The sequence below is a fragment of the Mus caroli genome, unplaced genomic scaffold (assembly GCF_978045245.1).
Source record: "Mus caroli unplaced genomic scaffold, Mus_caroli_1 scaffold_5, whole genome shotgun sequence".
NCBI lineage: Eukaryota > Metazoa > Chordata > Mammalia > Rodentia > Muridae > Mus > Mus caroli.
The window spans coordinates 117338373-117353792 of record NW_028227260.1 but is presented as its reverse complement, the minus strand read 5'-3'; the positions used below and the strand labels follow the sequence as shown (position 1 = coordinate 117353792).

The following is a 15420-nucleotide window of genomic DNA, read 5'->3' as shown; positions in this document are numbered from 1 at the left end:
ACTGATAATTTTACTGCCCACACCACCAGGACCCAGTTGAGGAAGTCCTTTCCTTTGCTAGGATGGCGAGCCATACCGCCCATTTTATCCTGTATTGGGTTCAGGGTAGAGGGTCTTGTGCTGAGGTCCTTGATATATTTGGACTCAAGGCAAGCCCAGGATGCAAGGTGAGGAAGGGAGGGGTCTGAGCAGAGTGGTGTGTGTGTGTGGCATGGGCATGTGTGTGATGGAGCAGCTTGTGAGTCCTTCTGCTCTGCGCAGGTGGGCACATCCCCTGCAGGGCGAATTCAATCACCGGAGCCCTATGACAGAGGGTAGAAAGAAGTCTAGCTACTATTCAGTGTGCCTTGCACCACTGGTGAACCTAAGAAATGACAGTTGAATGTTTGATACTTAGAGCCAGAGGGTGGACAGGATAGAACAGGTCATTAGGTGTTTCTTGGAATTTTATGTGGTGTTTAGTTTTCATCAGTTACTGTTTATGAAATTACAAGTGTGGAACCTATTTTAAGAATTAGAGTGTTTCTGAAATCTTGAGACCTGTATAATTTAGACCTATTCCTTTAAAAGTGCCAGCTCATCCGGGAAGAAAATTGTATTAGGAGGACAAAAACAATGTATGGGTCAATGCACACTCACTGTGACATGTGACAACCTTCTGTGATATTAAACAGCTACTGTTGAATACTCGGTATCATCAACTTCCAGAAAGAGACTTTGATGCTCTATTAATGGCATTTCCTTGATTAGGGCCACACCTACCATACTAATCAAAAAGACACATGAGGCAAGAAACTGAGAATCTATTTATTTCACATACAAGTCCTCAGGGAATAAAGATGCAATAACATGTTGGTGGAAGACTGCAGGTGTCTGCACGTGGCTCGTGGTCAAGATTGGTACAACAGGTTTCCTGTGCATTCTTCAGAAAAAGGTAGAGTGGGACCACAGAGGGGCATCATGATTCATCCCTGACTGATTTTGTCCTCTTCTGAAGTGCTCTCTCCTCTTCTTAAACCATCTCTACCATGAGAAGGAAGAGGGATTTGCTCTGTATTATTTTCACAATTATAAATCAGAAACCACATCATGTGATATTAGTTTCCCTCTATACTTTTTATCAATAGAATTTATATTAATATTATCTTGCTCAGAAGACCCTGGTGTATCACTCTGCAATTTTGTGAGGGGCTGAAGACCTGGTACAGAGTGCAGGGCTTGCCTACAATGGGGAAGCCCCACAAGTGTGGCCCCTGCAGTGCAACATAGTTCCCGGACTGTGGACCAAACATTGCACACCTGGTTTCTGTCTCTACTGTAGAGCCCTCTGCAGATTCTTATCAGCACTTTCGGGCAGATCCAGCAGCATGGTCCTGAGAGTTAACATGACGGGTGTCCTTATCTGCATGGCTTCAGTAGGCCCCTCCTAACAGCAGGAGGACTGGACTCTATGCTTTCCCCATGCCCACAGTGTCTGTTTAACCAAGTTTACATCAGTTTTCTGAGTGCCTGGCTCTACTGAGAACTAACCATTTGTTGTGTACTGAAATTGCTCCTATAAGATTCGAATTTATGCTTAGTTTTCACTATTTTAAAAGTTTAGGATCAGGGTTATCTACAGTAATATGATTCTTATTTAAATAATTTATATTTCATAACCCCAGTGGGATGTGTCATTATTGATATCCTGAAGATATCAATGTTCCAAAGAATTTCATATATATGTATATATGTGAGCTTGAATATCAATTTTATTAATACAACTATTAATGAATAGAGAGTATATACATATATTTGTACATCATATTTGTAGTTTATATACAAGATACATGTACATCTGATCTATGTGTGTGTGTTCTGTTTTCCTTTCAGAAGCTGTGCTTTTGTTAAAATGAGCCATTTCAAGTTTGCTGAGCTTTCTTATTCAATTTTGTGCTCACAAAGAACATAAGGCTCAAAAGTCATTATAAGGAGGCTGTAGAGAAGAGTTAAGAGCACGTGATGCTCTTGTAGGGGACCCAAGTTTGGTTCCTAGCCCATGAATGACCACTTGTGAATCCAGGGAATTTTATATCCTCTTCTCTCTCTGAGAACACCTGCACACATGTTACATGCACACATAGGCAAATCTATACACGTGAATGAAAAATTATAAAAAAAGACTTTAAAAATGTCCGTTTGAAACATAACAATTAAAACACCACCACCACTTTGTGCATAGGATAAAAGTATCCAAGATAAGAATCAAGTTCTAGCATGTCTGTCCTGTCAAATTGCCTTCTTCTCCTTACCTTAACTCTGGCTTCACTCACACCTATCCATCTCGCCAGATGTCTTCTGGGGGAAAAATGGCAGATATTCAGTATTGGGCATTTCGAAAGAAATGAAATGTTTTATTCATACTTCTCTAAATATTTATTCCACCCTGCACTATCTGTCACATTCACCTTGAAGATTTTTGAAGCTTAATTAAATTCCACTGGGTTTTAATCACAACTTTTAGGAAACAGAGGCAGGTGGATCTCTGTGTCTTCGAGGTCAGCCTGTTCTACAGAGTGAGTTCCAGGACAGCCAGGATTGTGCATCATGCTTTTGTAAAATAATGTTTTCAGATAATGTTTCACTTTGAAACTGTGAGAATATCACTCTCCCACAGACTCACATGTCTGAATGCTTATTGTATTGAATAAAATCCCCAGTTGGTAGAACTGTTTCAAAGGAACTGGAACTTGAGATCTTGTTGGAGGAGAGGGTAGGCTTTGAACTTTCAAAACTCATGAGATTCTATCGTTGCCTGTGGTTGTATCTCAAGATCTTAGCTAGTGCCTGTACCTGCCTGCCTGCTGCCATGCTCCCTGCTGTGATATTCAGGAACTCTCCCAAATCTCTGTTTAATAAGGTGCCTTGGTTATGGCATCTTATAACAGCAAGAGGAATATAACTAAGACAGTAGCCCAAACTGACAAGGAAAGCCACCCCTGTGTGGGCTTGGCATTACTAGCACCAGGGTTAGTGGAAGATGCCATTGTGCCCAGTATTGATTCTTGGTTGAGAAACCATTTTTTTTTTATGGGAAGTGAAACAAAATGTAGGCAAAAAGCAAAAACCCCAGTAACTAAGGGAAAGGTGTCACCAGGCTCTGTGGTTTTTATGTTTAATGAAAGCCCTTGGGAGTCAAAGGCAGGCAGAGTGATCTATGAGTTCTTTTTCTTTCTTTCTTTTTTCTTTCTTTCTTTCTTTCTTTCTTTCTTTCTTTCTTTCTTTCTTTCTTTCTTTCTTTCTATTTTTTTGGTTTTTTGAGACAGGGTTTCTCTGTGCAGACCTGGCAGTCCTGGAACTCACTTTGGAGACCAGGCTGGCCTTGGAATCAGAAATCCCCCTGCTTCTGCTTCCTGAGTACTGGTTTTAAATGTGTATGCCACCACTCGAGCTGTATAAGTTCCATGCCAGCCAGTGAGATACACACACACACACACACACTACACACATACACACACACACACACCACACACTCATATATAAATAAATATATGTATATATACTTATATACATATATATATATATATATATATATATATATATATATATATACACAAACACACACAAAAATATATGTAGGCACACCCTGAAGAGGTAATGCCCTCATAAGTAAAACAAACAAACAAACTTAAAGTCAAACACATGATAAACAGATTTATGAAGTTTCTCTTATTCCAAACACTCGATCTTTCACACTTTCTATAGGGCCTTGCTTATAGAGAAGACATAGCCTGAAGTTTTCTGCGGATTCATTTAAATGCTATCTGAAAATGCCTTCATCCTCATTGTCTTAGCCAGAGTTACAATTGCTGCGATGAAACAACCTGACCAAAAGGAAGTTGGAGAGGACAGAGTTTATTTTGTTCACAGTTCCGTATTTTGCTAACACTAAGAACAGGAACAGAAGCAGGGCAGGAGCCTGGAGGCAGGAGGTGATGCAGAGGCCATGGAGGGATGCTGCTTGCTCCCCATGACTTGCTCAGTCTCCTTTCTTATAGAATGTAGGACTACTTGCCCTGGGGTGGCCTCACCCAGAATGGGCTGGGCTCTCTCACTTCAACCAACAATCATGAAAACACCCTAAAGACTTGCCTATCACCTGGTCTTTTAAAACATATATGTTCCTTCTTTTTATTGGCATTGATGTTTGGCCTGCAGGCATGCATATGTGATGGTGACTGATCCTCTGGAACTGCAGTTACAGACCATTGCAACCTGCCACCTGGGTGCTGGGGTTTAAGTCTGACTCCTCAGGAAGAGCAGCTATTGCTCTTAACTGTTGAGGCCTCATCACTTACGCTGTGACGCTCATCACAGAGCCTGCTCTTATGGAAACTTGTTCTCAAGTGAGAATCCATCCTCTCTGATAGCTCTAGCTTGTGTTAAGTTGATATAAAACTATTCAGAATAAACATTTGCACAAGTCTCCCACGTACCCCAGCACACTGCCATACCACACTACTGCAGGATGCAGGAATCTGGCAGCCTTGACTTTGGAAGTGGCTTTAATTTAGGGTAAGAGGCCAGCTGAGGAAATAGGCCAGAAGATTAAGGTGAGGAAGGTAAAGAGAAAGGAAAAGGTGAAGGTGAAGGAAGTCAGACTGATGGCCTACATTTGACACAGAGACTCACTAGGTGCAAGGAGAGAACAGCCTAACCCAAGCTGTACTGTACACCCACATTAACACACTCGCTCTGTCATAAACAAACCAACAAATACCTACAGAATATGCAATTCTAAGAGGGTAGCAGTTGAAGGACCCGGCAGCCACCGTGGACTGCTCTGTGCTCCCAGGAAACAAGAATCTGATTACCTTTCTTCTGCACGGATGAAGTGATTCTGCTGGAAAAATCGCTCCAGCTCGTGCAGCTGCCACCATTGGAAATTGTAGTGTAAGCTACTCTGGAGTACCCACACTGACTTAGGCCGCACACTAGATACCAGCACTGGAATAGGCTGCACTTTCTCTATGACCACAGCATCCTTGAGAACTGGCTCCTCTGGCAGCTTCTCCTCCTCCTGGGCACTGCCGCTGGTGCCCTGGTCCTCTTGGTTGGTGTTATCCATGAGGTCTGCATCACCAGCAGCAGGCCAACCTTCTCCACTGAATTCTTCTGCTATGTCGCCTTCCACTGCTGCGGATCCGGACCCAGGCTGGCCCCCTCCACTCTCTCCTTCATTTCTTCCCTCTCCATCCAGTGGTAAAACTGCCTGTGTCTTCCCACCTGTATGTGGTGAAATAAAACAAAACAAGACAAACAAACAAACTAAGAATGAAACAGGCGTCAGGGCCTAGGCTGGTGCTGAGGCACTGTTAAGTCTCAGCAAAGGCTCCGGAGCACTGCAACTATCAAGTCACCTCTGCGGGACACATTCCTCCCCTCATGGATGTGCACAATCCACCATTCCCAGAGGGCACTCACCATTCCACTTTTCCTTGTCCTTGCCAAGTCCGTCATGAAGTAGGTAGGTGGTGTTTTGATGCTCCATGTCCTGAGTGCTTCCCTGCAGCTTGGCCCAGCAGATTCTGAGTCGGAGCTCCTGAGGTTTGGAAAGCCTAAAGTGGAAAGCCGAAAGCCGAAAGCCGAAAGCCGAAAGCCGAAAGCCGAAAGCCAAAAGCTAAAAGCCCAGAGCGGAAAGCCAAAAGCTGAAAGCCGAAAGCTGAAAGCCGAAAGCCGAGAGCCGAAAGCCAAAAGCCGAAAGCCGAAAGCCGAAAGCCGAAAGCCGAAAGCCGAAAGCCGAAAGCCGAAAGCCGAAAGCCGAAAGCCGAAAGCCGCAAGCCGAAAGCCGAAAGCCTAGCTTTCCAACCAGGAAGAGATTCTCTTGTTGCCCTTGGGGGCAGTAGTGCAGGTTACCAAGTGTCCAATCATAGGTGAGCTACCCTGACTTCCTTTTGATCTCCTGCATCTATGGGTTGAGCCTCAGGTGCAAAACAGAACAGGTTGGTGCTGCAAGGAGCAGGATATCATTGCAGGGACCACGTGGTACTCAGGCTGGTATGGATGCACACGGGGCTACCCTCCTCGCAGTTGGATAAATTACTGCCTACGTTCAACTGTGCAAACGACTCGTATTGAAGAAGAAAAGCTCTGGAGACGATACACAAGTGTTTTTAGAATACCTCTTGTTTAGTTGGGGGGTGTCTTTTCACGACTTTAATCCCAGCATTCAGGGGAGAGAAGGAAGTGGATATCTGAGTTCCAGGCCAGTCTTGTCTACATAGGGATTTTCAGGACAGCCAGAACCAGAGTGAGACCACCTCCTCTCAAAACACAGTGTCTTTCCTCTAGGCCTAGTAGTTTATCCTAGCGGCCTGTTACTTGATAGAGAAGAGAAATTAAGCGGATAAGTTTATCCACGAGGTCTCTTCCTTTGAGTGTTCACAGAAAGCTCAGTTGAGTCTGCCATGTGTCCATGTTGTGCCTTTTCAGGAGCTTGGGTGTGGATAGGGGTTTATTAGTACTGGACAGACTGGTTAAAACTGTGAAGGACTGAGTACATCCCCATACCTTACTAAGGTTCCCTGCATTTCTCTTGAATGGGCCTTCCTAATGTGTTTGCTGGAAGGTCAAAGGGTCGAGAGCAGTTGCGAGTCTCTATCCAGATACTGTCAGATAAGCAGCCCCTCTGCAGGCATGTGGTCAAACTGGTCTCTAGGCAGCAAACATTTTACAACAGGCTCTGTCTATTCAGAGACTAGGAATAGCCCCTAGGAACTAGCCTATCTCCAGTTGGTTGTTATTCTAGGGTGGGAATATTCTGGGATCTTGATGCTAGTGGAGGGGTTCTTCTCCACCCCAAAGACACCTCAATATTCTGGACCTTTCTTTTTTTATTTTTAAAGATTTATTTTATTATATCTAAGTACACTGTAGCTGTCTTCAGACACACCAGAAGTGGGCATCAGATCTTCTCAAGGATGGTTTTGAGCCACCATGTGGTTGCTGGGATATGAACTCATGACCTTTGGAAGAGCAGTCAGTGCTCTTACCCGCTGAGTCATCTCTCCAGCCCTGGACCTTTCTTAAAACCAAACTTACACATACATGTTTCTTACCCTGTTTGTTCTTTGTTGTGTAGCCTCAAACTACTGTGTTGTCAAGGTACACAGAACCTGGGTATTTTTTTTTATGTATAGTTGTGGTCAATATTATAAAGATATCAATTTTTGTGTTGAATTTACAGCTTACTACATAGAATTGTTTCCTAACATACATAATATTCTCCTTGGCTAAACCGTAACAGTCATTTCTTTTTTTTTTTCTTTTCTTTTCTCTTTTCTTTTCTTTTTTTCTGTTTTCTTTTCTTTTTTCTCCTTTTAGATTTTGTTTGTTTGTTCCTTTTTTTTTTTTTTTTTGGTTTTTATTTAGGACTAGGTTTCTCTGTGTAGCCCCTGGAAGTCCTGGAACCCACTCTGTATGTAATTTCAGGATCTTGAAGATTCTCCACACTGACTTTCAGAGTGATGACATCAGCTTGTAGCCACATCTCCAGTGCACAATGGTTCCCTTTTCCCACATAATTGCCAGCATTTGTGCTTCAAAGGTTTCCTGAGTTTAACCATTCTGGATTGGGCAAGATGGATTTAAAAGTAGTTTTCATTTGAACTTCTCTACTTGCTAAGGGTGTTGAACACTTTAGAGATTTTTTTTTTACTTTAATTGTTTTTTTATTTCTTATTTTGAGACTCTGTGTTCAGATCCGTACCCCTCTTTTTTTTTTTTAAATTGAATCATTTGCTATCTTGATTTTAGTGGTCTGAGAGATTTTACTTTGTTTGAGTACACTGTAGCTGTCTTCTGACCCCCCACAAAACACACAAAAGGTGGCATTGGACCCCAGTACAGATGGTTGTGAGCCACCATGTAGTGGCTGGGAATCAATACCTCTGCAAGAGCAGTCTATGCTCTTAGCCACTGAGCCATCTCTGCAACATGACATTTTATTTTCTTTGACACCTGTGTATGTGGGAATGAATCCATGATCGCTCTTGTCACTATGTCTTATTGTTAGTGTATAGAAGGGCAAATGGTTTTGTAACTTGGTTTTGTATCCTTCTAGTTTTTTGGTTTTTTTTTAAATATATGCCTGTATTTGGCTTGCAAGCATTTTTCCCTTTAATGCTCAACATCATGTAAAAATTTCAGGCAATGCAGTTGAAGTAGACATCTCCAAACCCAGGGCTGATGGAGCCAGGTGTCAGGTGGAGATACAAAGATCCTGGGAGTCATGGGATGTCCTGAGATGTTCAGTGATAACATTTGTTTCAAAACTCGGTAGGACTATTGAGAAGGGTCTTGTTTCCCTCATTTCCTTCACAGCCTGTTTATCCTTTGTGTACAGAAATGCCATTGACTTGTTTGAGTTAATTTGAACACTTTGCCCCTTCTTAGAATTGGGAACAAAACACCCATGGAAGGAGTTTCAGAGACAAAGTTTGGAGCTGTGACGAAAGGATGGACCATCTAGAGACTTCCATATCCGGGGATCCATCCCATAATCAGCTTCCAAACGCTGACACCATTGCATACACTAGCCAGATTTTGCTGAAAGGACCCAGATAGAGCTGTCTCTTGTGAGACTATGCCGGGGCCTAGCAAACACAGAAGTGGATGCTCACAGTCAGCTATTGGATGGATCACTGGGCCCCCAATGGAGGAGCTAGAGAAAGTACCCAAGGAGCTAAAGGGATCTGCAACCCTATAGGTGGAACAACAATATGATCTACCGAGAACCCCCCCCTCCCCCGGAGCTCGTGTCTCTAGCTGCATATGAATCAGAAGATGGCCACGTCGACCATCATTGGAAAGAGAGGCCCATTGGTAATGCAAACTTTATATGCCTCAGTACAGGGGAATGACAGAGCCAAGAAGTGGGAGTGGGTGGGTGGGGGAGTGGGTGGGGTAGTGTGGGGGGACTTTTGGGATAGCATTGGAAATGTAAATGAAATAAACACCCAATAAGAAAAAGAACATTAAAAAAAAAAACTCGGTAGGGAGCTCAGCTTGTTTGCACATGCCTTTCATCCTAGCATGGGCACAGCAGAAGCAGTCAGATCTCTGTGAGTTTGAGGCCAGCATGGTCGACTGAGTTCCAGGATAGCCAGAGCTGTTACACAGACAAACTCTCAATTGAAAAACAAAACAAAGAAGCAAACAAAACAAAACAAAAACAGAGTGCAGTTGACAAAGATACCTGACGTAGACATCTGACTTCTAGTGCACAAGCATACATGGGCACACCACTCTAACACATGCATACATATCCCTTGTGCAATTACCATAACGAAAAACTGATGATGTAGGAAGTGAAATACTACCTCTCCAGTTTGATCTCAGTCTACCAGATTTTGAAGTGATTTTTAATTCACTGAAGTCTTTACCCAGAATTTAGTCTTTTCTGTTATTAAGGTCTGGTACATTTCTTTGAAATTTACTTATATGTTTCTGCATTTTTAATATTTCATTTTTCTGGCAGTTTTTTCTTTTAAAATACTTTCATTATATATATTACAGAACACCCCCCCCCCACCATGGCTTTCTTCTGCATGAATCGCTGTGCACTATTTGCATGCAGTTCCTGAGCAGTCCAGAGGAGGGATGAGGATTCCCTGGGTCTGGAGTCACAGATGATTGTGAGCTACCATACTCTGGGTGTGTGTTCCCTGAGTTTTCTGTTCTCCTTCTGTTGGTTTGATTGTTTACTTTTCATTAGATGGTGCTTGTTCTATTGCAATATATGTATACATTTGTTATGTTTTGTTGTTATCTCTTAGAAACCTGTTTTTTCCTCAGAGACAAAACAGGATTAGACCAGGATGGGAGGGGAAGAGGGAGGTTCTGGAAGGAGTGGAGGGAAGGGTAGGTAAACTGCAATCAGGATACATTGTATGAAAAAAACCCTATTTTTAATAAAAAGAGGGGAAAAGAGAAAAGGGGACAAAAGTACTCTCCGGTAACATACACTAGCAAAATATTGTGTTTTACTACTTTTTATATATACTAAAGTATTAAAAAAAGATATTGTTATACATTATACTAATAATGTATATCAATATTGATATGAATATCAATATATATAATTTTGCTATAAAAATAATGTAAATATAGTATATTAATATTAAAATATTACTATAAAATGTCATATATAATAGAGGTAATACTAATTTAAAAATATAATGTTGTCCACATATTCATCTTCTTCTGGCACATTTCATCACGCTGTGTAATTTTTTTTTTACACCCTAAGTCCCAAGGGCCTCTCCTCCCACTGATGTCTCATCAGGCCATCCTCTGCCACATATGTGGCCAGTACCATGGGTCCCTCCATGTGTATTCTTTGGTTGGTGGTCCAGTCCCTTGGAAATCCAGGGGATCTGGCCAGTTAACACTGTTGCTCCCTTCATGGGGCTGTAAAGACCCTCAGCTCCTTCAGTCCCTTCTCCAACTCCTCCATCAGGGAACCCTGTGCTCAGTCCAATGATTGGTTGAGAGCACCCACCTCTGTATTTGTCAGGCTGTGGCAGAGCATCTCAGGAGGCAGCCATATCAGGCTTCCATCAGCAAGCACTTCCCAGCACCCACAGAAGTGTCTGTATTTGGTAGCTATATATGGGATGGATCCCAAGTGCTACAGTCTCTGGTTGGCCTTCTTTCACTCTCTGCTCCATACTTTGTCTCCACATTTGCTCCTGTGAGTATTTTGTTCAGCCTTCTAAGAAGTAGTAAAGCATCCACAGTTTGCTCTTCCTTCTTTTTGGCCTTCATGTGGTCTGTGAATCGAATCTTGGGTATTCTGAACTTTTGGGCTAATATCCACTTCTCAGTGAGTGCATGCCATGTGTGTCCTTTTGTGACTGAATTACCTCACTCAGGATATATTCTTTTTTTATTACATATTTTCCATACACACAAACCTAAGGTAATTGATAACAAAAAATACTTTACATGCATTCATTTTACACATGAGTGTTTTGCCTGTGCATGTGAGTTTGTGAGTATTTCTGGATGGGTGGGTATCTCTACTAAGTGTGGTATAATGGTTAGGTGTGTGAGTATGTGTGAATGTGTGAGTGTGTGCATATATATGAGTGTGCATGAAAGAGAGTTGTGGGAGTGAGTGTGTGTTGTGTTAATGTGTTTTGGGTGTTAGTGTTAGTGCATGTGTGACATTAACAGAGTGTGTAATGTGGAGTGTGAGGGAGTGTGTGCATATGAGTGTTTACATGTTTGCTTTCATCCATGTGTGTGTGAGTGTATGTGTTTAGTGTCCTTTCCTTGGAATAAGGTGTTCTCCCTTATTTTTTATGATCAATTTTAGTTTGAAGGGAAGAATGTTTTGCTCAGATATTAGGATAGGACCATGTTCTTGTTTTCTGGTCTCATTCGCTTGGAATATTTTCCCACACAATCTTTCACTGTCCTTCAAGATAAGAAGATTTTCTTTTAGACAGCAAAAGGTAGAGTTTGTTTCTTAATTTGTTCATCCAAATTGTGTCTTTTGACTGAGTAGTTAAGGCTATACATATTTAAAGGAGTTATTGAAAGGTGTGTGTTGATTGCAGCAGTTTTATTGTTCTTCTTTGTTTTTGTGTGTATAGTCCAATTTTGTGTTTCAGTAACCATAGCTTCACATGTTCACTGTATAGAGTTTATTGGTGTGATTATTTTTCTCCTCAGTCTGACATTTTGCCTCCAGTATTCTCTGTAGAGCTGGTTTAGTGGACATTAATTCTACCTTGCTTGTAACAATATCTTACAATTTTGGTGTATAGTTTTGCTGGGTATAGTAGTCAAGACTGGCAGTTGCCATCTTTTAGAACCCATAATAAATTGTGCTAGGTTCTTCAGGATATCAGAGTGTCCACTGAGGAATCTGGTGTTATTTTAATGGACTCTTTCCTCTTTATATGAGAATTCCTTTTATTCTCCTTTGGCTTTGATGCACCCTGCAGAGTTTCTTTTCCAGCTCAATTTGTTGTTTCTGGGTCTTGTTTTCTAGTAAGAACTCCAGAAACGATCTATGGAAATACATCCTTTGTACATTTGTATCACAAAAGTCACTTTTGAAATTGAGGCTTTCTGCTGGCTTCTTATAAGTTATCTATGTACTCTAGGTCCTGAGAACAAACCTCATCCCATGTCTCTCTCTGTTCCCTTAAGTGAAGGATAACACTCTTGCATCTCTGTGAATGATCAGCCCATATTTCCAGGATGAGGAGTGAGGGGTAAAGCATGGCAGAAGGTCTGGGGTCTGAGTTTGACAGGGTAGCTACTCATGAATTCCAGCCCCACAGAATATGGGGAGAGTGTCAGCTTCTGCATCTCTAGTGAACTCATTGGCAACTATGGTCTCTGGGAATATTTCATCTCTGAATCTTCCATGACTCGGGATGATCCCAGGCACACAGTGCCATAGGGTGAATACAGTGATGTACACTCTGTGTTCTTGGATTGTTGTCTTATGAAACTGATTTATTTTAGTCCATGTAAACTAGTCTCTCAGGAATATTATCACCAAAGTGACTTGCTTATAGGGATTTATAATTTAGAATAGACATAATTAACACAACAAGAATTTCTCTATTGTATTGAGGTACGATGTAAAACGTATTAATACGCTATATTATTTAAAGGAGATAATTGGACTACTGTGCTAAAGCAACTTTCCTACTAAGCCTATGGTGATAGTAGGAAAACAGCAGCTAGGAGATGTTCCCCTCATAATCTTGCAGAGCAGCAGGGACTTCTAATTTGTCCCACACAGCCACCAGGATGTTCTCATAGTTTCCTTTGGTTTCATCTTGAATGACTCTGCAATGAGAGATTCCATACTTCTTCTGGTAAAATTATTTGACTTCTTTCATGGTGATCTCTGAAATGGAGGCCATGATCCTGATGGTGAGGGGCAGCATCCTTCAGCTGGAATACTGCTGGCACATCGATGTTGGTAGAGTGTTTCAGAATTACCATGACTAGGACGGAAACAAAGTTGTGTTCTTGAAGTTTAAGTGGTAACCTGTTTAACAGGAACTATTTTAAAAGTTACAATATGGAAAAAACAGAGCTTATACATATATTTTACTAAATCAAAAGGCACATGGGACAATCATATTGAAAATTCATATTGTTATTTAAATACAAGTGCTTTAGAGATAAGAGTTTAATAACATATTGTTAGGAGCAGAAAACAATTCATCTCTCTCTGTTGCCTGGGCTAGAGTGGCACTGCAGGGTTCCTTCACAGTCTTCAGGAAAGATGTTCTGAGAAGCAGGGGGAGAACTTCTGAGACCTTATAGCCTCTTATACCACCTGTATTGTTCTCGCCTCTTCTGAAACCATCTCTACAATGAGTGAGAAAAAGGAATTGGTTCAGAGTAGCAGATATTTAGGACCATAATTGAAAAAAAACCATAGCATGTAAGTTCATATATCAGTGTTACTTGAACCTGGTGGCTAACACTTCTTTCTAATTTTGTGAGAGACTAAGGGGCTGGCACAGTGTTCAGCGCTGGCCTAGAATGTTGTAGACCCTGCTTTCCACATCAGCACTGCAAAATAGTCCGAGAAAAGTATTCAAAAGTGGCTCACCTTGTTTCCCTCTCTACTGCAATTCACATTGTAGGTTGTGAGCAGCATTTTCAGGCCGATGCACCAGCCTTTGCACCAGCTTTATGACTGCTGGGTTCAGCCTTTGAGCTATGGCCTAACTAATATTCCTTCTGCAAGGATAAAATTTATGTTTGGTTTTGAGCATTTCAAATCGGTTATGATTGTGGAGCCCCTAACTTCCGTATGATGTCACAGAGTAACTCTACCTTTAAACACCAGCATTGCAATGAATTACACATAGTTATATATGTGTGTCTGTATATCTATACATAATGTAATTATATATACTAAATACCTATTTTATAAGTTAAGACATCTGTATTTGTAATTTATCTATAGAGTACATTTATGTGTAATAGGTATATGTCTAAGAAATGAAAGTAGTTCAGTGCTATTCTTTGTTTGTTTAGGAAGTCATGTTCCATTTTGAAATATGCCCTTTGTGCATGGTGAGGCTTTCTTATTCCATGTCTACTCACAAAGACCTTAAAGATGAAAAGTAATTCGGTGCAGACAGCAGAGACAGCTCAAAGGTCAAGAGTCCTTGCTGCTCCTGCACAGGGACCAGAGTTTGTTTCTCAGTGTCTAAGCCAGGTGCATCAAGACGACCTCTAAAGCCAGCTTCAGAGAATAAGTGTCCTCCTGAGGATTTTTTTAAATCCAGCTTCAGGGAATAAGTGCCCCACTCTGATTTTTTGGCACTTGGCCACATATTTTATACACAGAGACATACACATAGTAAAAATAAAACAATCTTGAAAAACACTCTGAAACAGTTTTACGTTAACAGTTTCATGGATAAGATGAATGCGGCCAAGACATGAGGCAAGTTGTTAACTGGCTGTCCTGCAAAGGTCTTTCTTTGGTGTACTGACCTTCACTATGGCTTCATTCACACCCATCCATCTGGCCAGTTGTTTTCTGAGGGTAAAATGATAGTTGATCAGTATTTACCATTATACATGAAAGAAAATATGTGAAGCATCTTTAATATTTGCTTTAAAATGTTGGTCTCATGCCCCAACTCCTTTGACATTTATCAGGAGGGTATGAAGATTTAAACAAATTCTATATGTAATTTTATTTATTATTAATGGACTGTTCATACACATGAACACCCATGCATGCCCCTAATAAGCATTATTAAAAGCCACAACACAGGCGTCAACAACCTTAGGCAAATACTGGTAATACTCTCTGTGGTGGTGCATGAGACCCTGCCTCAAAAACCAAGAGAAAACCAAACAAAGCAATAGTTGCAATGCAAATGCACACGGGAATGCTGAGGGAGGCCCTTTGTCAGGACAGAAGGATAAACTCAAAAGAAGATGGATTGACAGAGAGGACATGAAGAGTTCTAATGTGCCATTAGTATAAGAGGACTTCCAATGTACAGAGGGTTGGGGGGAATTAAATGTTACATTTATTGGAATTAGTCTTTGGGGGTGTGTATACACACACACACACACACACACACACACACACACTCCTGTGCCCTAGTGAACATGTAGAGCTTAGAGGGCACCTAATGGAAGGTAGAGTCCTTTGTCTATCATGTGGATGTGGATACTGGGGACAAAACTCTGCCTCTCCAGCTGGGTGGCAAGTACTTTTACCCACTGAACCATAATCTCACAAGCCTTGGGAAAGAAAATATCAAAAGCACTTCAGACAGAAAAGAAACATTCAAACAAATCAACAAACAAGAATCAAAGAACAAGAACAACAACAACCCTCCATAGTACTGGCAATCCCTTCCTGAGTTCCCA

General features: G+C 41.4%; 1 protein-coding gene across 1 annotated transcript; it reads right to left on the bottom strand.

The window, feature by feature from the left end:
- Positions 1-924: 924 nt before the first annotated feature.
- On the bottom strand, positions 925-5530 carry LOC147004784 (uncharacterized). The gene is made up of 4 exons (XM_085837840.1): positions 5464-5530; positions 4854-5265; positions 2292-2337; positions 925-1023 (listed from the first exon to the last, which is right to left on the bottom strand). Exons 1-4 carry the CDS (start codon positions 5528-5530, stop codon positions 925-927), a joined length of 624 nt encoding a protein of 207 aa, XP_085693966.1.
- Positions 5531-15420: the final 9890 nt, after the last annotated feature.

Bases quoted from the DNA above. Each gene is read 5' to 3' on its own strand.
- LOC147004784 (XM_085837840.1), bottom strand. From the start codon at position 5,530: ATGGAGCATCAAAACACCACCTACCTACTTCATGACGGACTTGGCAAG. The intron at 2,338-4,853 runs GTAATCAGATTC...TTTTTCCCCCAG, and splicing joins TTCATCCGTGCAGAAGAAAG to AAGACATCTGGCGAGATGGA. The intron at 1,024-2,291 runs GTAAGGAGAAGA...TTCTCATGGTAG, and splicing joins TGAGTGAAGCCAGAGTTAAG to AGATGGTTTAAGAAGAGGAG.